At 37.0% G+C, this 20,350-nt stretch overlaps 12 protein-coding genes across 12 annotated transcripts; 5 read left to right on the top strand and 7 right to left on the bottom strand. All coding sequences in view use genetic code 12, as the record gives it.

The window, feature by feature from the left end:
• Positions 1 to 223: 223 nt before the first annotated feature.
• Positions 224 to 2,425, bottom strand: GCD6 (translation initiation factor eIF2B catalytic subunit epsilon; the record flags this gene model as incomplete). Its single annotated transcript, XM_049325308.1, has 1 exon — positions 224 to 2,425. The coding sequence occupies one exon, from the start codon at positions 2,423 to 2,425 to the stop codon at positions 224 to 226; it is 2,202 nt and encodes a 733-aa protein (XP_049182534.1).
• Positions 2,426 to 2,736: 311 nt separating this feature from the next.
• On the bottom strand, positions 2,737 to 3,351 carry KGF56_000393 (uncharacterized protein; the record flags this gene model as incomplete). Its single annotated transcript, XM_049325297.1, has 1 exon — positions 2,737 to 3,351. One exon carries the CDS (start codon positions 3,349 to 3,351, stop codon positions 2,737 to 2,739), a length of 615 nt encoding a protein of 204 aa, XP_049182533.1.
• A 448-nt stretch (positions 3,352 to 3,799) lies between these two features.
• CTR2 (low-affinity Cu transporter) lies at positions 3,800 to 4,384 on the top strand (the record flags this gene model as incomplete). The annotated part of the gene is made up of 2 exons (XM_049325286.1): positions 3,800 to 3,895; positions 3,980 to 4,384. The coding sequence occupies 2 exons, from the start codon at positions 3,800 to 3,802 to the stop codon at positions 4,382 to 4,384; spliced, it is 501 nt and encodes a 166-aa protein (XP_049182532.1).
• Positions 4,385 to 5,594: 1,210 nt separating this feature from the next.
• Positions 5,595 to 6,797, top strand: KGF56_000391 (snoRNA-binding rRNA-processing protein; the record flags this gene model as incomplete). The annotated part of the gene is made up of 1 exon (XM_049325275.1): positions 5,595 to 6,797. One exon carries the CDS (start codon positions 5,595 to 5,597, stop codon positions 6,795 to 6,797), a length of 1,203 nt encoding a protein of 400 aa, XP_049182531.1.
• Positions 6,798 to 6,840: 43 nt separating this feature from the next.
• KGF56_000390 (uncharacterized protein) lies at positions 6,841 to 7,621 on the bottom strand (the record flags this gene model as incomplete). Its single annotated transcript, XM_049325264.1, has 2 exons — positions 6,841 to 6,860; positions 6,994 to 7,621. The coding sequence occupies 2 exons, from the start codon at positions 7,619 to 7,621 to the stop codon at positions 6,841 to 6,843; spliced, it is 648 nt and encodes a 215-aa protein (XP_049182530.1).
• A 413-nt stretch (positions 7,622 to 8,034) lies between these two features.
• On the bottom strand, positions 8,035 to 8,583 carry RPS17B (40S ribosomal protein eS17; the record flags this gene model as incomplete). The annotated part of the gene is made up of 2 exons (XM_049325252.1): positions 8,035 to 8,445; positions 8,581 to 8,583. 2 exons carry the CDS (start codon positions 8,581 to 8,583, stop codon positions 8,035 to 8,037), a joined length of 414 nt encoding a protein of 137 aa, XP_049182529.1.
• Positions 8,584 to 9,217: 634 nt separating this feature from the next.
• Positions 9,218 to 10,519, top strand: ADA2 (chromatin-binding transcription regulator; the record flags this gene model as incomplete). The annotated part of the gene is made up of 1 exon (XM_049325241.1): positions 9,218 to 10,519. The coding sequence occupies one exon, from the start codon at positions 9,218 to 9,220 to the stop codon at positions 10,517 to 10,519; it is 1,302 nt and encodes a 433-aa protein (XP_049182528.1).
• Positions 10,520 to 12,170: 1,651 nt separating this feature from the next.
• On the top strand, positions 12,171 to 13,724 carry KGF56_000387 (uncharacterized protein; the record flags this gene model as incomplete). Its single annotated transcript, XM_049325230.1, has 1 exon — positions 12,171 to 13,724. One exon carries the CDS (start codon positions 12,171 to 12,173, stop codon positions 13,722 to 13,724), a length of 1,554 nt encoding a protein of 517 aa, XP_049182527.1.
• A 65-nt stretch (positions 13,725 to 13,789) lies between these two features.
• On the bottom strand, positions 13,790 to 14,755 carry BIG1 (Big1p; the record flags this gene model as incomplete). The annotated part of the gene is made up of 1 exon (XM_049325219.1): positions 13,790 to 14,755. The coding sequence occupies one exon, from the start codon at positions 14,753 to 14,755 to the stop codon at positions 13,790 to 13,792; it is 966 nt and encodes a 321-aa protein (XP_049182526.1).
• Positions 14,756 to 15,425: 670 nt separating this feature from the next.
• On the top strand, positions 15,426 to 16,952 carry KGF56_000385 (aspartyl aminopeptidase; the record flags this gene model as incomplete). Its single annotated transcript, XM_049325208.1, has 1 exon — positions 15,426 to 16,952. One exon carries the CDS (start codon positions 15,426 to 15,428, stop codon positions 16,950 to 16,952), a length of 1,527 nt encoding a protein of 508 aa, XP_049182525.1.
• Positions 16,953 to 16,974: 22 nt separating this feature from the next.
• Positions 16,975 to 17,364, bottom strand: KGF56_000384 (uncharacterized protein; the record flags this gene model as incomplete). Its single annotated transcript, XM_049325197.1, has 1 exon — positions 16,975 to 17,364. The coding sequence occupies one exon, from the start codon at positions 17,362 to 17,364 to the stop codon at positions 16,975 to 16,977; it is 390 nt and encodes a 129-aa protein (XP_049182524.1).
• A 552-nt stretch (positions 17,365 to 17,916) lies between these two features.
• Positions 17,917 to 19,545, bottom strand: ALP1 (Alp1p; the record flags this gene model as incomplete). Its single annotated transcript, XM_049325186.1, has 1 exon — positions 17,917 to 19,545. One exon carries the CDS (start codon positions 19,543 to 19,545, stop codon positions 17,917 to 17,919), a length of 1,629 nt encoding a protein of 542 aa, XP_049182523.1.
• Between the last annotated feature and the right edge of the window lie 805 nt (positions 19,546 to 20,350).

The raw sequence follows: 20,350 nt of genomic DNA, 5'->3' as shown, positions 1-20,350 counted from the left end.
CTTTGAATAAAAACGCCTGCTCGTTTAACATAAAATGAAAAGAAAAAAAGAAAATAAAACTTTTTTTTAGATCATCTGATGAAAGAAAGAAATTCTCGGATCATCACAAGTAATGGGAACGACGAGGTGGCTATTTACTTTTTTCTTCTATACGAGAAAGGTTGCACTTGAAGTGGAAAAAGCCTTGCATGTGCAAAATTACAGTTTATTGTCATCTTATTCGCTATTCTTTGTCGTTGGCGTGATCTTCATCATCATCGTCGTCGTCATTATCATCATCATCATCATCATCATCGTTGTCCTCGTCGTCCTCGTTCTCATCCCCATCCCCATCCTCATCTCCACTTTCCTCGTCTTCTTCAGCTTCCTCTAACCAATTTATAAATTTACTTGATAATCCTCTAACCTCTTTATCCTTTTTGTCTTGGTGCCACCACTTTAAAATATTATCTTCTTCAACAATGTCAATATCATACAATGTTTTCAATGCAACAAATAAAATCACTTGATTATACGCCTTATTCAAATTGGCAATTTGTCCCTCCAATGTGTTTAATAAATCTACCTCTTCTTGGGAGCTGAATACTTGTCTCTTAAACATTTTCCCCCAATGACTAAATAACTTCACCGCGGCTTCTTGAGGCTTTAAAGTATCAGTAGTAATAAACTCCAATATTTTCTTTAATATGGCTTCACCAGTAACGCTTCTCACCTCGTGGTATGTAACGTTCATGGACATCCTCAAAGTGTTCAACTCTAATAGTGCTGTGTCTATATCATGGTTATTCTCAATTGCTCTAGAAACTGTTGCTAAACCTTCAACATCAAAAAGCTCCTCTTCAAATTCGTCTTGTCCTTCAGACATGAATGAGTTTGAAGAAAATCGCCGTGACCGTGTGTGTGAGCGCCTTTTGGCTCTCTTGTTGGATATAGACGCTATCGAATCATCAGATATATTCATCGTATGCATTTGGTACAACATAGAAGGTTCCCTTATCGATGACTCTTCCTCGTCACTCTCATCATTATCTGTTTGATAAAGTACACCTTCACCATCTTCTCCAACTAGGTCAAAATCACTACTAGTGTTACCATCACCATTGTCATCATCCTTCCTTTCCTTTTCCTTTTCCTTTTTCTCAATAAGTCTACTTCCACTTGGAATGGTGATATTTTTCCCAATAACAACATTTGATCCAATGACACAGTTGGGGAGTAGCCGAACACCTTCCTTCAACACTGCATGCGATGCAACAATACAATTATTCAAAACACATTTATCCTCCACTACAACATCATCCCATATATATGAATTGTTTATCAATACATTCTTGCCAATAACACAGTTTCGTCCAATAACCGATTTCCCAACACTGCTGCCTTCACCGATCCTCGAATTTCTGCCTATCGCAGTAGAAGATCCAATCTTACACGAATGTGCCAACAAGACCTTCTCTTCCTTATAAATGTTGTTAAACTCATAAGAGTACGACGTGCCCTGTGCTAAATTGCAGTCTGGCAGTAATGGATAGCACCATCGACCCAAAATATCCTGGGACACAGCATTGTAAGTTCCCCAACTTTCTACTCTTGCTGAGTAATCTGATCCTTCTTCACTGATGTACGCATAAACGGTCTTTCTCAATAAATCCGATGTCAAAACACCTTTCAAGAAGTCACTTCTTAAATATTGGTAATCGAAATTTTCCTGGAAGATTTGCGGCACATGAGGCGTGCAAATATCAAGATGACAATCAACCAAGTCGTTCCTTAATACAAAATCGTCGTCTTCTTCTAATAATTCGGGGCCTATATTGACACTAGATTTTTTACCATCAACCGGCGGAATGCTTTGGTAATAAACACATTTGCTAGTTTTCTTATCGAGCACAAATGTTGCTGGCTCAATACGTGACCTCATTCGATGCAAAGGAGAAGCTTTATTCAAAATCATTGTTACCATATGATTCTTGTCTTGCTGCGTCTTACTCTTGTGGAAATCTAAAACCTTTTTAAAATCTATGTTACTCACCAAGTCCCCGGAAACCAAAAGAAAATCGTTTGTTATCAACCCTCTATTATCTATATCTCTCATAACATCACCAATTGATCTGGACTCTAATGACGTAATCAAAGTTATCTGAGTCAGCGAATTGGGATTGCTCCATTTCGATTTTTCAATGTACTCTTGTATCTTCTCAGAATGTGATGTGCAAACAAGAAACACCTCATTAATGTCAGCATTGACCAAAAACTCCAAAGTATATTCAATCAAGGGAATATTGACTAATGGGAGTAAACATCGTGGAGTTGTCACCGTAAGAGGCATAAACCTGGTTTCAAAAGAATCCGTCAAAACAACCGCCTGAAACCTGTCATCCCTCACATCCTTTTTCTTGATTACACCTTTATTCTTGGGTGCCATCTCTAACGGTTCTTGCTAAGGGAAGAATTGATGGAAAAAAATGAAAATAAAAAAAAATAAAAAAAAATTGAAGGAATGAAAAAACTGAAAAACTAAAAAACTGAAAAACTGTTCATATAAAGAGATGTGTAAAGAGGAAAAGAAGACACTATATACAATGTTGGCTATCGAGGGAAAAGCCACTTTTCTGAAAGCGGCCATTTCTTTCAACTTCTTTAGTAGTTTTAGAGTAAACAGACTTTGGTGAAAACTCTTCTCTTCTCTTTTCTTCTCTTCTCTCCTCTTCTCTTCTCTTCTCTTATCTTGTAAAATTATTTGCCATTTTCCTTTAATTGTTTCATTTCAGCTTCTTTTTCCAAGATAATCTGTTTCCACTCTGGAAGAGGCTTTGGCTTACTTTTGTTGATTTCCTCTTCCCGCATAGCTAATAAGATTGTTCCTAATAATAAGATGATGGTTATCCCCTGAGCATACATTCTTGCTTGAACCGCTTTTTGAGCGGTGGTCATGATCTTATCTCTGTTCACCAATACCCAAGATCCGTATAAGGAGCCTGCCCAGGCAGCTACGATGATTGGGTATTTGTTGTTATTCAACGAAGTGATGATCTTATCCAGCAAGGGTAAATTGTTATACTCACGATGCTGTTTCAAAATCTGCTCTTGTTGATAATCAGATTGGTGCATCATCTTGTCAAACTCCCACGATCCCTGATCAGCCCAAAATGCACCAATTGCAATCGTTGGCATAGTCAAAAGAGCCGCTTTCACAGAAGCACTGAATGTCTGGTATCTAGCAGGTCTCTTGTATTTTATATAGGAAAATATCCCGAGCGAAAATACTCCTCCATAGATCAAACCCTTGGCTCCTTCGGTTATAACATGAGACAAATGTGCATCTTTTTCTTCTTGACTAAGAATCTTCATAGTGTGAAATATATAGATATATATATATATATGCGAAGAAAAAGAAAGATAAAAGAAGAAAAGAAGAAAAGCAATATATAACCTTTAAAGTCAAATTTTAACTTTTCTCTTCTCTTGTTAATTTTTTTGCTACTTATATAAAGAGATAATAAAAAGTGCAATATATATCAAATATTGTTGTAGATATATATAGCCAATACATTTGTGCGAAAGGTTGTGCGAAAGGTTGTGCGAAAGGTTGTGTGTAAAAGGTTGTATAAAGATCGTGTAAAGATTGTGCGAAAGATTATGCATAGATTACATTCAAACAGGATACATCGGACGAGAAAAACCTCACTAGTAAAGGAAACCTACATTGTAATATTTTTTTTTTTATTTGATTGATTCCAGTTATTTGTAAACGAGCTTCTCTCTATTCAAGTTTTCAACATTCGAGTCTTTCTTTACGATGGCACAGGAAATATTGCATAAAACGGATCACGTTATGTCTGGTCGTATGGACCACGGTATGCCAGGAATGCCGGAAGATAGATGTTCTATGAATGTATGTTCAAAAGATCAAGTCAACAAACCTCGTGTTGATAAAACTGTAACTAACATTTTCTCTACACACGCCATGTTTTTTTAGATGGTATTTACTTGGGATTGGAAAAATACATGCATTGTATTCAAATGGTGGCATATAAGGACTTTTTCAGGATTTGCAATCTCCTTGATTGCCATTGTTGTTCTTGGCATGGGTTACGAATTTATCAAAAACTGGTTTGCTAATTGGGAAAAGAAGAACATGGCAACTTTTGTTATTACTAATAATAATAATACAGGCTCTACTTTTCAAAAGAGATTCAAATTTGAACAAAGTTTGGTATATGGTGTTCAAGTTTTCTATTCATTTTGGTTAATGTTGGTTTTCATGACATACAATGGCTGGTACATGTTGGCCGTGGCCCTTGGTGCTGCAATCGGTAACTACTTTTGGGGTGTATCGTCGGATTCGGTAGCAGGAACCGCCCGCAACATGTCGTGTCATTAGAAAAAAGGTCAAGTGAAATAGTCGCCATCCTTTTATAAACTTGTTGATTTTCAAATTTGATCGACACTATCGAGCGACACAATCGAGCGACACTATCGAGCGAAGCGAGATAGTGGAGCACACTGACTGTCACCGACACTATCCACTCACTCTCTTTAGTACAACGGAGTACGAATGCTCTTTATTACAATTGAGTACGAATTGCTCTTTATTACAACGGAGTACGAATGCTCTTTATTACAATGGAGTACGAATGCTCTTTATTACAATGGAGTACGAATGCTCTTTATTACAATGGAGTACGAATGCTCTTTATTACAATGGAGTACGAATGCTCTTTATTACAATGGAGTACGAATGCTCTTTATTACAATGGAGTACGAATGCTCTTCATTACAATTGCTCTAAATGACAATTTATCAGACTTGATGTTTTCAACAAATACGGTGATGTTATAGATTTTGAGTGAATAAATTATTAGGCATTGGTATAACTACATACCTAAAATCACCAACAATTCGTTCCATTGGCCTAGTGGTTAAGGCTTCGTGCTTATATCCGTGTTTCGACAATGGTAATAATGAATTCGGTTATACCATAAGTCACGGTCGTGTGAGGAACGCGACGATCGTGGGTTCAATCCCCACATGGAACATTGTTTTTTTTTCCTTTTTTTTTGAATTCCACTCTTCTCAATAGTGGAGCAACACTTTATACCTTCTCATAATGTTGACTTCATCATTGATTGCCTTTGCGTATATCCAAGTATTACTTTATACATCTGACTTGTGGAATACAAGTCCCGATTTAAAACTTTAGTTGTTTTTCAAAGTATTATTCACCAAGTTACTTATTTCTGTTCCATTGTCCACTATAGCCATAAATTTCGCAGCAATTTCAAAGTAAAATGTTTTTCCAAAAAGAAAACATTTTAGAGACTAGACGTATGAAACGAGTCTGGTCGAGAGAGAGCCCTTCAATTCAGATAACAAGCTAATACAATAACCATTTTTTACCTCATTTTTATCCCAATACTAGCCTTTGTCTTCAACTGACAGGATACTCGTAAATCTCATCTTCTTTTCTATATTTTCAGGTAGCGCCATAAAAAAAAATTAGAACCTCATCTCATAATCTCAAAACCTCCTTCTCTTTACCCACCCCCTACAAAGTATAGATTTCTCCTACATACATACATTACCACATACAAATGGTTGACAAAGTAAGATACTATTTGGAACAGTCGGTTCCCGAACTAGAAGATCTCAAAACAAAAGGACTCTTTGACAAAAATGAAATCACGATGATTATGAGAAGACGTACTGAATTTGAGTATAGAATCGTAGGTCGAGGAAGTACACCAAAAGATTTTCTCAGGTATAGTGAGTTTGAGCAAAACCTCGAAAAGCTAAGGAAAAAACGGTACAATAGATTGAGCAAAGTTGGGTTGATTGAAACCAAGCCAAGTATAAGTGATTGGGCAGGGGTTCGTCGAATCATGTTTATTCTAGACAGGGCAACTCAAAGATTCCCAGGAGATGACGAATTATGGGCTCAGTATCTAAAGTTTGCCAAGGCAAATGGGGCTATTAAGGCTGTCTACAAAATATATAGCAAATTGTTACAACTTCAACCAAGAAATATAGATGCTTGGTTATCTTCAACAAAGTATGAATTTGAAACCAATGGAAATGCAAAAGGTGCTAGACTTTTGTTCCAGCGTGCATTACGGTTGAATCCAGAATCATTGACATTGTGGCTAAACTATGCCCAGTTTGAGTTGACATACGTTTCAAAATTGCTAGCAAGAAGGAAAGTGTTGGGGCTATTAACTGAGCTGCAGCAAAAGGCGGACGAGGAAAAGGAGAACGAAAAGGAAAGGGAAAAGGATACGGATGATATGATTGCATTGACAGATGATGAAAGACTAAGTATTCCCGAAATGAACATGTTGGGAAATCCCGATACCAACCCTGCGTTGAAAGGTGACGTTATGTTGGCCATTTTCGATGTTTGTGTTCCAACTGTTGTCAAGTATTTCAACCACCCGCAAGATAAGGCATTTGAGATAGCTGAAAAAATGCTAAAAATAATTGACAAGTTTGAGGATTTAAACAGAGACTATCTATATCAACATATATTACACTATCTTCAAAGGGAGTATCCTGAAGATTTGAGAACCGCATTGATTGATATAACCTTACCAATTAGAAATGTTACCTCGACTAGTAATGAACTAGCAACTTTACTACAATTATCTGTGAACAAATTCATAAAGTATAAAAACACGCTTAAAGATGATGCTTTGACCAATATGTACACTAACCAATTAAGCAATCAATTCTTGGACAACAAGTCGGCAAAGGTGGACGGTTTATTAAAAGCTATTATAAAGAAATGTCGAACTTATTAGTCTTGTTTTGATTCGTTATCAATTGGGACGTACCTGTGCTTTTTCATTTTTGAGCTGATCCAACTGTAAGTGATGAGGAAAATTAATGCCGCAGTAACGACAGATGCCAATGATATGTAAAAGTATAACATTCGATAGCTCAATGGTACGAACGTTACTGGAAATTTGTAAAAACCGTCTTTGTATGGTAATCCACCCTTTTCACCCTTTCCACCCTTATTTAGTTGATCGAGCCACCGAACAGCAAACTGTATAGTCATCGTATCTCCAATGACAATTCTCGTTGTGTTTGTCCCAGAGCTATATGCTATAGCGCTGACAAATGTGTACTCCATTGGATTATCAGGAATCGTTATCAAGACATTCATTGAGTGGTCAACATCGATATGTGAATCTGTAATCTCGCCTCTGAAATTAAACGTGAATGGAATGTATGCGCCACCTTTTTCTATTGATAACATTTCTGAACTCATTGGTAATCTGCAACTGAATGGAACATCTTCGTGAATGTACAATTGAAACAAGTGGAATAACTCGTCTGTAAACTCAATGGTACAATTTACATCCTCATTGACCCCGTACTTGAAACTCAAGGGTTTAGAAGTTTCTTTACACTTTGGAAATGGGCCATATATGACCTTGTTTTGTTGGTCAAATTTATGTTCACCATTATCGATATTCCTTTGAATGCAATCGAATTGAATCTCTTGTCCCTTTTGGAAAGGTTCAATGGACGGTATCTCTCCTTTGCTATTCACGGGATACCATTGTATTGCAGATGCAAACACCGCCAAAGATAGAATTCCAATAGACTTGATCCACATTGTATTTTGCATGTAAAAAGAAATAGGACCAGCCGTTTAGGATATATTGTTTCTTTCTAATCTTTTATGCTACAGACATTAATTTTTTATTAACGCACTAGAGAATTTTTTCAATGACGAAAGTGAATCACAAGGGGGTACAATAGATAAAAGGGATTACAAGGGGGCATAGTAGACAGAAGGGATTACAAGGGGACATAGTAGACAAATGGGTTACAAGGGGGCATAGTAGACAAATGGATTACAAGGGGGCATAATAGACAAATGGGTTACAAGGGGGCATAATAGACAAATGGGATACAAGAGGTACAATGGACAAGTGTCTTTTTGATATGTTTTCCTTTAAAGTGTCTCTTAGATGAGTCTCTTTTGATGTGTGTGTATTATACAATAAAAACCTATTTGCCTACAAGCTAGTTTCTCTTAACGAAACGTCTTGGGCCTCTTTGAGAAGAAATATTGACAGTTTGTAATGGGATCTTGAAACCTAAGGATTTGACCAAGTCGGCAGTTTCAGCATCAACTTCTAATTGACCGTTTGTGTGTGATAAGTCCAAAGCAGAAACTTCTGGAACGTATTGATCTTTTCTTTCTCTTTCTTCTTCCTGTAATTTGAATGAAATACCTCTAACTGGACCTTTTTGAATTCTCTTCATCAAGTGAGTAGTATAACCTGCAATTTTGTTTCTTAACCTTTTAGATTGAATAACAGCAATCTCTGATGTTAATCTCTTGTTGGTTTCAAAATCCAAAGTTAATTTGGGGTAAAATCTTTCAATCAAGATCTTGGATGATCTTTTAACTGTCTTAGTTCTAACACGTCCCTTAATTTAGCAGTTAGTACAAATTGATCAACATTTGGAACACAACCTCTAATTCTCCCTCTAATTCTTTCTCTACTTCTCCCTCTAATTCTTTCTCCACTTCTCCCTCCACTTCTCATCCAGAATATAACATACCATATTTGTTGCTTATCTATCTATATTCCAAAAGTTCACCCAAAGGAAGCTCAGAAATTGAATATATATCTCTACTAAACTAAACACTTCTAAGTATATCAAAGTGAAAAAAAAAGGTATCAAAAATTGAGCGGCGCACACTCTTTGCTCACACAACGCACAGTCACACAGCTACGAGAGGGCAAAACCCCGGAAAAAATGCTATTACATGTGATATACACGAGAGAGAAAGGCGGTTTTTTTTATTACTCTAACTAAAATAGAACATATGGTAGCATCCGTATTCCCGCTAAAGCAAAAGCGCTCAGAAACAAAAGATGAAAACAAAAAGTGGGCAAAAGAGAGAGAGAGAGAGAGGAGAGAGTTTAGGCCGGGATAGGAACCGCCCCGTGTCAAAATAGATTGTCCACTCACACAACTTAAACTGTTCGTCAAATACCTATAGTCGTCATACAAATTGTATTTCAATTCCAATTCCAAGCTTTTTTTGATTGATTCTACATTGCTTTCGATTGATTCGACCTTCCCATTTTTCTGAATCATTGGCTTTCAGATTTTTTTTTATATTTAGGAAAAGTTCTACCCCTTAAGAACAGAGGCTAATTACCCCTTAAGTTTTTTTTTTTTAATTTCAAATATGGATTCACGAAGTAAATTGTTTCATTGTGATGTTTGCAGTACAGATTGTACAAATAGAATACGAGTGCAATGTGCCATATGTTCAGATTACGATCTATGTGTTCCTTGCTTTGCGAGCGGCTCAGCATCAGGAGATCATAAACCATGGCATGATTACCAAATAATAGAGCAAAACACCTATCCGATATTTGATAGAAATTGGGGTGCAGATGAAGAACTACTTTTGATACAAGGATCTGAGATCTTTGGGTTGGGTAACTGGGCAGACGTTGCCGACCACATTGGTAATCGATCTAAAGAAGAAGTTGCAGAACACTATTATAAAATTTACCTTGAAAGTAAGGATTATCCAATACCCGAAATGAATAAAGATTTTACATCGGTATCGCCAATACAGTTTCTTGGGGAAAGAAAAGAGCGATTAGAGAAGAGGAAAAATATGCCGTTGCCTCCGCCCAAGGGGAAACCTACTGCATCGGTGCCGTTGTGTCATGAAATTCAAGGGTATATGCCCGGTAGATTAGAGTTTGATCACGAGGCCGAGAACGATGCCGAAGCTACTATAAAAGATATGATTTTTGATCCCGAGGACCTGATCAATGATATTGAGTTGAAGTTGACGATATTGGATATTTACAACTCTAGATTAACCACTAGGGCAGAGCGGAAACGGGTTATGATTTTAAACAACTTACTTGACTATAGAAAAAATATCAGTAATGATAAAAAGAAGTCAAAGGAAGAAAAAGATTTGTTGAAGAAGATAAACGCGTTTATACGAATATTGCAGCCTGGCGATTTTGAAGCATTTTGTCGAGATATGTTGACCGAATTAAAATGCAGAATCAAGATTCAGCAACTTCAGTCGTGGCGTAAAAATGGGATAAAGACATTAGAGGATGGGGCGAAATTTGAAAAAGATAAAACTATAAGAAGTGCACACTACGCGAGAATGGGCAATGGCGGAGGATTGATAAGGCACTCTGCGACCCCGGGCATGAATGGATCATCACCACAGCCAGAGTTCAAACCAAAAGTAACCGTAAATCGAGCACCACTAGATATTAGTCATTCTGCAGATTTTGAGCTTTTATCAGCAGAGGAGAAGCAATTATGTGCCACATTAAGAATTCTACCGAAGCCATATCTAGCTATCAAAAACCAACTCATGAAGGAGGCAGTGAAGAATAATGGGGTTTTGAAAAAGAAAGATGCCCGACAAACACTAAAGATTGATGTGAACAAAGCTTCAAAGATCTATGAGTTTTTTGTGCAAATGGGTTGGATATCGCAGGGTTAGTAGAAAAACAAACAAACAAACAAACAAACAAACTCAATTATTAGTATATGAATCCAAACCTTTCCTTTCATTCGACATAAATCTTATTCTTTTTAGATTTGTTTTTTATCAACTTAGATATAAACGGGTAGCGGTGTTTATCAGTTTTATGTAACATTGAATTTCGCAACTGATTTTGAATTGTAGGGTTCTCTTGGGGCCCTTGTATGTATAATCACTCTCTAAGCATGTATTGGCTACAGATATCTGACATTATCGAGCAGCACTGACTAATGACACTATCGAGCAGAGCGAGATAGTGTTGTAACAAGCTAGAAGTGTTGCTCCACTATCGAGCAAAGCGGGATAATGTACTAGCATCACTGCAAAGTGCTGCTCCACTATCGAGCAAAGCGGGATAATGTACTAGTATCGCTACTGGTATCACTGCAAAGTGCTGCTCCACTATCACGCTCTGCTCGATAGTGTCGGTAGTTGCCACTTTAATCTTCAGAATGGGCTTGTTTTTGTACTTTTTAGCTTTTCCTTGCTTTTAGCTTAAATAACAATCTAGTGGATAACAATCGAGTAGATGATAGTCTAGTGAAATATAGTGGATATAAGAGGTATAGTAGAGTAGATAGTAGAGTAGATAGTAGAGTAGATGGTAGAGTAGATGGTAGAGTAGATAGTAGAGTAGATAGTAGAGTAGATAGTAGAGTAGATAGTAGAGTAGATGGTAGAGTAGATAGTAGAGTAGATACAATAGAGCAGATACAATAGAGCAACTGTAAATAGAGATCATTCGCTTAGGACTTCAACTATAAAAATTCATTTACTCTTGAAACACGACTCATTTTTGAGAAAATCGGTAGAATTTTTTATTGTTGGGAACATTCGGTAGGATTTTCTTACTAATTATTGCTCTTGGATTAAATATAAATCTTTTTCTGGCTGCAAATGTAGCCATGCACACACACACACACATAGAGAGAGAGAGAACACTAACACTTTGTTAGATAGAGATCAAACGTGAATAGCCCATTTTTAGCTCAAGACATTTAAAAAAGACGTTAAAAGAATATTTCCAGTACCACTTTCTACGAGATCTGGTTTACTTTTTATCTCCTTTTTTTCCCCTCGTATTATTGCTGCTATTAATCGTTTTTTCTGCTTCTGTTAATCGTTTTTTAGCTTCCATTAATGATTTTCTGCTTCCATTAATGATTTTCTGCTTCCATTAATGGTTTTGGTGTTCTCTCGTGAAAATGCAAAGGACTACTATCATACACCATTACATATTAACTGCAGGAGGAAAACCACTCAAAAGCATGCGTTGTAATTCTACAATAGAGCCAGATCCCCCTTTCTACAAATCTTATTCTCTTTGGCAGTTGTTCCTACGCACTTTCCACCCACCCTCCTCTTCCTATAATTCCTTTTTTACAATTACACCTGTCTTACTAGAATACCTTCTCCCCCTCTCCCCAAATATTGCCGTTTCAAAAATCAGATCACTTTATTTTTTTTTCTTCTTTATTTTCTTTTTTTTTTCTTCCCTTAAAGTAGAAAACGGTTATATTAAAAATCTCCAGTTGTCACAATTTTTCAATTATTGGGTGTTTCTTTTATCATTTTTATATCGCAAAAACACGAGTTATAGGTTGATAGAATGGTTCCAGACTACTTGCAGTTTCACTCAGAGACTTCTGGAAGCCATAATGGCAAACATCATATTATAATTGCCGGCGCTGGCATAGTTGGAGTCTGTACAGCATATTACATAGTAAAACACCCCAAGTTTGACCCCGAAAAACATCATATAACAATTATTGAGAGTAAGAGGATAGCAGGAGGTGCAAGTGGCAAAGCTGGAGGTCTCTTAGCTTTGTGGGCATTTCCTGAACAAATTGTTCCCTTGTCTTTTAACTTGCATCAGAAATTGGCCGACGAATATAATGGCTCTGAAGAATGGGGTTATAGGCGATTAAGTACAGTGTCACTAGAAGGGGATATTTCACATATCCCTGAAAATTACGAAGAGGATGAAGAGGAAGAAGAAGAAGAAGCAGAAGAAGAAGAGGACGAAGAAGAGGACGAAGAGGACGAAGAAGAAATTGATGGTGATGGTGATGGTAATAAAGAACGCGTTTTTGGAAATAGTAATAATAACAACAGTCTTGACCGCAAAAACGCCACCACCACTACAACCTCCTCCTCCTCCTCGTCTGCGAAAAAACCTGTGAAAAAAAGAAACACACGTTCATCGTCGGCAATGCAGTTAAACTTTTCCAAAAATCGACTCCCCTCAAGTTTAAACTGGATAAAATCTTCAGTGATTGAGAATTGCACCACCCTAGGCGGCACAGACACCACGGCACAAGTACACCCATACAAGTTCACCAACTTTATCCTTAAAAAGGCAGTCGAGGACTCGAAGGGAGCAATCGAGTTAATTTTGGGAAAGGTTGAAAATGTCACTTACTCTGAAGAATCAGGATCTGCAACTGGTATAAAGTACCGACCAACATCGATAAAAAATAGTGATAAATACCAAAATCGGGTAATAGAACTTGAAGCTGACCAAATTGTGCTAACTGTTGGACCTTGGACGTCAAAGATTTTGCCAGATTGTCCTATATCCGGATTGAGGGCTCATTCGATAACAATTGCTCCGTTCAAAGATCAACCAGTTAGCCCATATGCCATATTCACTGAATTTAAAGTAGGACCCACGTCATACATTTCCCCGGAAATATATGCAAGACAAGATGAGGTGTATGTGTGCGGAGAGGGTGACAGTACTGTTGACGTTCCTGAAACTACAGATGATGTTGAAGTTGTACGATCTAAATGTGATGAGTTGTACAAGCAGGTGAGTAAAATATCGCCAAATTTGAGAAAGGGGAAAATCTTGAGACGTCAAGCTTGCTATTTACCTGTATTAGATGTACCGTCGTCAAGCGGACCATTAATAGGAGAGACAAATGTGGCCAATTTATATCTTGCGTCTGGTCATTCGTGTTGGGGGATCAACAATGCACCGGGTACTGGTAAAATTATGAGTGAACTTTTACTTGATGGCAAGGTTAAATCAGCCGATATTTCCAGCTTGGATCCATCGTTTTATTTTGACGCCAGTGTAATACTAGAGGATGATGATGAGGAAGAGCAGAGAGAGGACAAGAACGATGATGACAATGACGAGAATGACGACGAAGAGTAACTAACAGAAGAAGAAGAAGAAGGAGAAGAAGAAAAAGAAAATGAATAGATTTAATAGAGCTTGTATTAATTTACCTTCTTATCAAGTAGACCGCTTTGTGATGATCTCCAATTAATTATCTTTTGCTTCAACGAACTCATTATCGAGAAGACCTTTATCAGAAACAAACTCAAAACCATAACAAAAACAGTTGTTATTAATTTCTCATTCTTGTTCCACAAGTCATAATCTAGGAGATGAATTTCGTCCTTTTTCTTATTTCTAATGTACCTTATATTGGAGTCTCTTACAGGGTTCCAATTAGGCTCAACCTTTCTAAATCTGTCGTTTTTCTCTACTCCACCATTATGTTTTGGATCATTCACGATATCGTTGAAAATCTCAAATCGCTCAGGGTTTTCTTTCATGATAGACTTAGGTGTTGGATGTAAGAACCCGGGCTTGGAACTAGTGAGAATAATGGTATAATGCGGTGACGGTAGTTGTCTTAAAATATCTCTTATCAAAGCGTCATCTTCACGTAATTGCCCATCACGGTTTGTGTTTGTATCAAGTGGATTGAAGTTTATCCTAATGACTCTTTTCCTCACGTCATAATAATCAGTTGGCGGATCGCCATTTTTTACATGTATTGTTTCTGCATCACACGTCTTGATGATGTATTTTTCAAGAAATTCCAAATCTAACCCATCTTCAACTCTAGGCAATCCAACTATTGTAGACGCCATGTATAAATATTTTCTCAAAAACAGCCAATTCTCCTTCTTGCCTGTAGTGAGGTCATTAAATGTGAGCCCTGGTATGTCCATAACGAGATATGCATCTGAAGAACATTGTGTGACCAATTTCTTTAGCAAATTTGTAACCGAAGATGCATTATGTGGAAGGAGATTGGAATCATTAATCTCTAAAGAAAGGTCAGGAACTAGTCTATGTGAGGCGATAAGCACAGGAGCCAAGTTACACACTACGAAGGGAACCACACAAGTGAATATAAGTAAAAGCTTAACGTATAGCAATTCCAATTCCATTTACCTGAAAAAATTGGGGGTTGGGTTGGGTTCCCTATTAAATGCTCTAAAAGAACAAAGATGAATTGAAAGAGAGAAAGAGAGAAAGACAAGCGAGAAAAAAAAAGAGAGCATATTTGATGAAAGGGTGAAAGGGTGAAGGGGTTAATACTATGGCAATTGTAACTTCAAAGGTATTGTGATGCACACTGAGAAGAAAAACAAAAGTGTATCGAGCGAAGCGAGATAGTGGAGCAGCACTGACTACTGATACTCCACTATCGACCAGGGCAAGATAGTGGAGCTTCAAAAGAGTTTTGAAATCAATCATATAAAGGCGTATAAGACAACAAGATACAAAGTGTTCCTCCACTATCTCGCCCTGCTCGATAGTGGGGCATGTCAACAAGTTAGCCATTCTAGACACTTTGCAAAAACTTTAGACAGCAACGCTTTATATTGAATAACCAGGAGTAATAGTCAAACCACCCGTGTGTTGAAAGATTATGTTAATTTTATTTTTTTCATTTTTATTTTTTCATTTTTTTTTCTTGCAGTTCATTATTGGGCAGGCAGGCGAACAATTTCTGGTGATGCGATTTTTTGGAGCCGTATTGTATTTGGTAATTGTTTCATTTCAAGTCCCTCTAGTTCGACCATTACTCACTCTGCCTCCTTGACGCGCTAACAAATGACAGTCACAACAGACCAAACAGTAGCCTTGAAGTATGCTCAAGACTTTGTTGATTTTGTAAACGAGTCACCAACACCGTACCATGCAGTGGATTCCGTTAAAAAGATGTTGGTTAATGAAGGATTTGAGGAGATTGTTGAGCGCAACAATTGGTCCAAATCTTATAAACTTGCCAAAAATGGGAAATACTTTGTCACCAGAAATGGTTCTTCTATTATTGCATTTACTGTTGGCGGAAAATACGAAAATGGGAACGGAATTGCTATTGTGGGGGCCCATACAGACAGCCCATGTTTAAGAATAAAACCAATTTCAAAACGAACTTCAGAGGGATTTATCACTATTGGAGTTGAGCAGTATGGAGGTTTGATTGCCCATACATGGTTTGATCGTGATTTGTCTGTTGCAGGCCGTGTTTATGTAAATGAAGAGGGACAATTTGTTCCTAAATTGTTGAAAATTGACAAGCCTTTGTTAAGAATTCCAACTTTGGCTATCCATTTGAATCGTGAAGTGAATACAAAGTTTGAGTTCAACAAGGAAACCAAATTGGTTCCTATTGCTGGACAAACAGCCTTGGACAAGAATGAAAATGAAAATGGAAAAAAAACAGCAGCAACCGAGGGTGGAAATAAGCATAGTTGTTCAGATGATCCTAATTTGCAAATGACCCAGGAACAATTCGAGTCGGTAAGAAATGTGATTTCCAGACATAACAAATCATTGATTGAACTAATTGCCAAAGAATTGAATGTCGAGCCCCTGCAAATTGAAGATTTTGAGTTGCTTTTGTTTGATCATCAAAAATCAGTAATTGGTGGGTTAAATGATGAGTTTATTTTCTCGCCAAGGTTGGATAATTTGACTTCGTGTTTTGCTGCTACCCAAGGTTTAATTGAGTCAGTTGACCAATTACCCAATGAAAAGGGAATTCAAATGATAAGTTTGTTTGACCATGAAGAGATTGGTAGCCGAAGCCTGCATGGGGCAGACTCGTCTTTTCTTCCCGACATTATTCAGCGTCTTGCCAAGATTAATTTCAACAATGTGAAGGAGAAGGAGTCAGGGTCAGGGTCAGTTGATTTCTTTCATGAAATTGTTTCCAAATCATTTTTGTTGTCATCTGACATGGCGCATGGGATACATCCAAACTATGGAGAAGCTTACGAGAGTCAGCATCGTCCACAAGTAAACATGGGCCCGGTAATCAAGATCAATGCCAATCAAAGATATGCAACAAACTCTCCGGGTATTGTGTTGATTAAAAAAGTTGCAGACAGAGCAAAAGTACCCCTTCAGTTGTTTGTTGTGAGAAATGATTCACCTTGTGGATCAACTATAGGCCCGTTATTAAGCTCGAAATTAGGTATCAGGACTTTGGATTTGGGTAATCCTCAATTATCAATGCACTCAATCAGAGAAACAGGAGGTACCTACGATGTGATTAAATTGATGGATTTGTTTAAATCCTATTTTGAAAACTACGTCGACTTGGACTCTAAAATATTATGTGACCATCTCTAAGAGCACAGAGAAATATATGTATTCAAATAGGCGGGAAGACGTTTTTTGAACAATAGCCAATAACGTTTCCTGGCGGGTTATAGTTGCAAGTAATGTACAATGCACCATTGGGACAACTTTTATATGCACAACCAATGGAGTTTGTATCATTCCAAATCAAAGCTGTGAAGTGATTGTAAATACTCTCTGAGCCATAAGGGTAGTTATCACCTTCTTCATACCATGCGTTAATTGCACCAATTGGAGTATAACCGTAAGCTAAATTTTCTCCGTATTTCCCACCCGAATGTTGCAATGTACCAGAGCAGTTGTATTCTTGAGCAAATTGAGCAGCATAGTTGAAAACCTCGATTGACCAACGTAATTTCTGTGCACCATGAACACTTCTCTTTTTGTTATGCTCTTGAAGCATTAATTTTGCAAACGTGGTGTTTAAATAATAGGGACCTTCATATACATCGATTTCAAATGTACTATAATGAGATGAAGACAGTGGCACATATACAACCAATTCTTGCACCACCACCTTTGAACAAAGTACAAATATATGAAAGAAGAATAGAGAGAAACAGTTGATTAAGCACATCATTCTGATTAGAGAAGCATTAACGGAGAAAGAGAAGAAAGAGGAGGAGAAGGACAAGATTGTGATCGTGTTCCTTCTTTTTATTGCAAAAAGGTAAAGTACATATTTCTGGTTTACTTTTATTTTTTTATTTATTTTATTTTTTTTTTTTTGCAACCTGAAACTTTTAGGCTGCAAAATTTGACGTAAGTCTCTCGCAAAAACGAAACAGGGATAATAATTTTCACCAATCTTCAATTTTCTTCATATTCTTCTTCTACAATCGACGCTATCGAGCAGAGCGAAATAGTGGGAGCACAATTAGATATTAGTAATATATCACAAAACAGAGGAAAACAGGTTAAAAGAAAAACGTCATTCATTAAAATCTATACAAACTTATAGGAAATTATCAGCAAAGTTGTGCTTAAACTTGGCAAACCCTTTTAGAGATGCACTATTTTTCTCCTCCTGTATTTCCTCTAGCGATTGAATATATCGATCTGTATCGAAATCCATATCTGAGGCGCTAACAAACTTATCTCTACCCCTCTTAATAACCAAGAACCAAAATAGGAAACACACGGGAAATATACCTAATTCCAAATAAGATTGAAAGAAATCGTTTACTGAAAATGGGCTAAAAGTTGACCAACCTTGCACTAAAATAATGAATCCTCCGAATATTACGACAAATAAAGGTCCAACAGGATAAGACCAGTTTTTGAATAACAATTCATGAGTTCTTCCTTGTTTGGCCAACCCCCTTCTGAAACGTAACGAGACAACACCAATAACCCACCACGAGATTAAATTTGAAAGACCCACAATTGCCTGTAGCCAAGCCCATAACTCACCTGTTCCAACGAAAGCCGAAGCAAAACATAATCCACCAATTAACCAAGTAACGATAACTGCCACATAAGGTATTTGGAAACGATTCATGGGCAAAAATATCTTTGGTATGTATCCCTGAGTACTCAAATTGTAGGCCAATCTCGAACCGGCATATAACGCATGATTACCGGCAGATATAATAGACAAAAGGACCACTAAATTCATATAAGTACCGCCACCACGACTTCCAACTTGCTGGAATACAATAGTGAATGGCGATGTAGCTACATTTTTTGTCAGCAAGTTTGGGTAATCATAAGGAACATTCATGCCAATGAAAAATGCAGTAAAGATGTAAAAAACTGAAATTCTTATGAATGTAGCCTTTACCGTTTTGGGCACTGTTTTGCTGGGATTTTTGGTTTCCCCAGCAGTTAAAGAAACAGACTCCAATCCACCAAAAGCAAATGCTGCACTAACGAATAAGGAACTAAACCCGCGGAATCCATTTACAAATGGTGCATCCTTATAGCTCCAGTATTTAAAGCCAATATACTCATGCTCCTTGTTGACACCAGCATTGCAAATAATACTAATGATGAAAAAAATAACAATTGTGACTACTTTCAAAAGTGCTAACCAATATTCGGCTTCTGCATAAACTCTAACGTGTATAACATTTAAGAATAGCAAAAAGACCCAAAAGATTATCGATATCACATACCAATGGAAATCTGTCCAATATTGTATAACCAATTGCAAAGCTGTCAAATCGGCTGCCACACTACAACAATCATTGAACCAGTAGTTGATAAGGATCGCAAAACCCAAGGAATCATTACCGAACCGTTTCGCATAAGTAGTGAATGAACCACTAACGGGGAACTGTGCCGACATTTCTCCAAGTGACAACATCATACAAAATACAACCAAACCAATAATCATGTAATTTAGCAAGAGACTCAATGGACCACCAGTGGCCAACATTTTACCGGTACCAAGATATAATCCGGTACCAATGACTCCTGCAATTGTTATCATATTAACGACTCTAGGACTTAGACTCCTGTTCAAATTCTCGGTATGCTCTACAGAGCCTTGTAGAGAGCTATTCTCATCAACAAATGACTCCAAGTCAACAATCCCTTCCTTCTTGACCTCATTTTCCTTACTGATAAGATCATGGGACATGGTATTTGATTTATAAGTAAAAAGAGTGAAATAGAATGTAAAGACGAAAAACTAAAATCGATATTTCAATTCATTTATAGATAGATTTGATAAAGATCTTTTTCTCTCTCTAGGATGGCGAAATCATTTCCTTACACAAGAGGGACAAAATAGACAAGATAAAATGCCGTAATTCACAGTGAATTGTGTGGATTGTGAAAAATAATAGCAATAAAGCTTCGGCGAAGCACAAAATGTGTCTTACTTGTCAGGATTTGTCACTAATGAAATGAAACGGTTTTTTTCTTTTTTACATTTTTTTTAATTTTTTAATTTTTTAATTTTTTTTTTTTTTTTTGGTATTGCTTCTATTTTGATTTCTTTTTTTTTCGCAGCCATTAATTTGCTGAGAGGTTAATACAAGAGAAAAATGAATGGGTTTTTTTCTGAGTGAGGTTAAAACACTAGGAAGCGAAGCGAGCTAGTGGAACAATATGTAGTATCAACGGCCAATGAGAGAATAAACGTCAAGCGCACAGTTGCCCTTTTGCAAAAAAAAAAAAAGTTAGATTGATGTACAATGCAATTGCTTTCTATATGGTTATAGCTCAGATTTTACAGATGCCGGAAAAATTTTAAAATTCTTTTTTTTCTTCATGAGGTCATTGCACGTGATCACATTTACTATAGTGTACACAATATCATTAAGTAATGTGGATAGCTTTATATTGCCCCAGTAACATGTATATCGGGTGATTCTACTTAATTGTAAGATTTACACCGGAATATTTATATTATGTGCGTCAAAAGTCCACAGTTTCAAAGA

Source organism: Candida oxycetoniae (genome assembly GCF_023343755.2).
Source record: "Candida oxycetoniae strain CBS 10844 chromosome Unknown scaffold9, whole genome shotgun sequence".
Lineage (NCBI taxonomy): Eukaryota > Fungi > Ascomycota > Pichiomycetes > Serinales > Debaryomycetaceae > Lodderomyces > Lodderomyces oxycetoniae.
The sequence above is the reverse complement of the archived record's forward strand: the minus strand, read 5'-3'. Positions and strand labels throughout refer to the sequence as shown.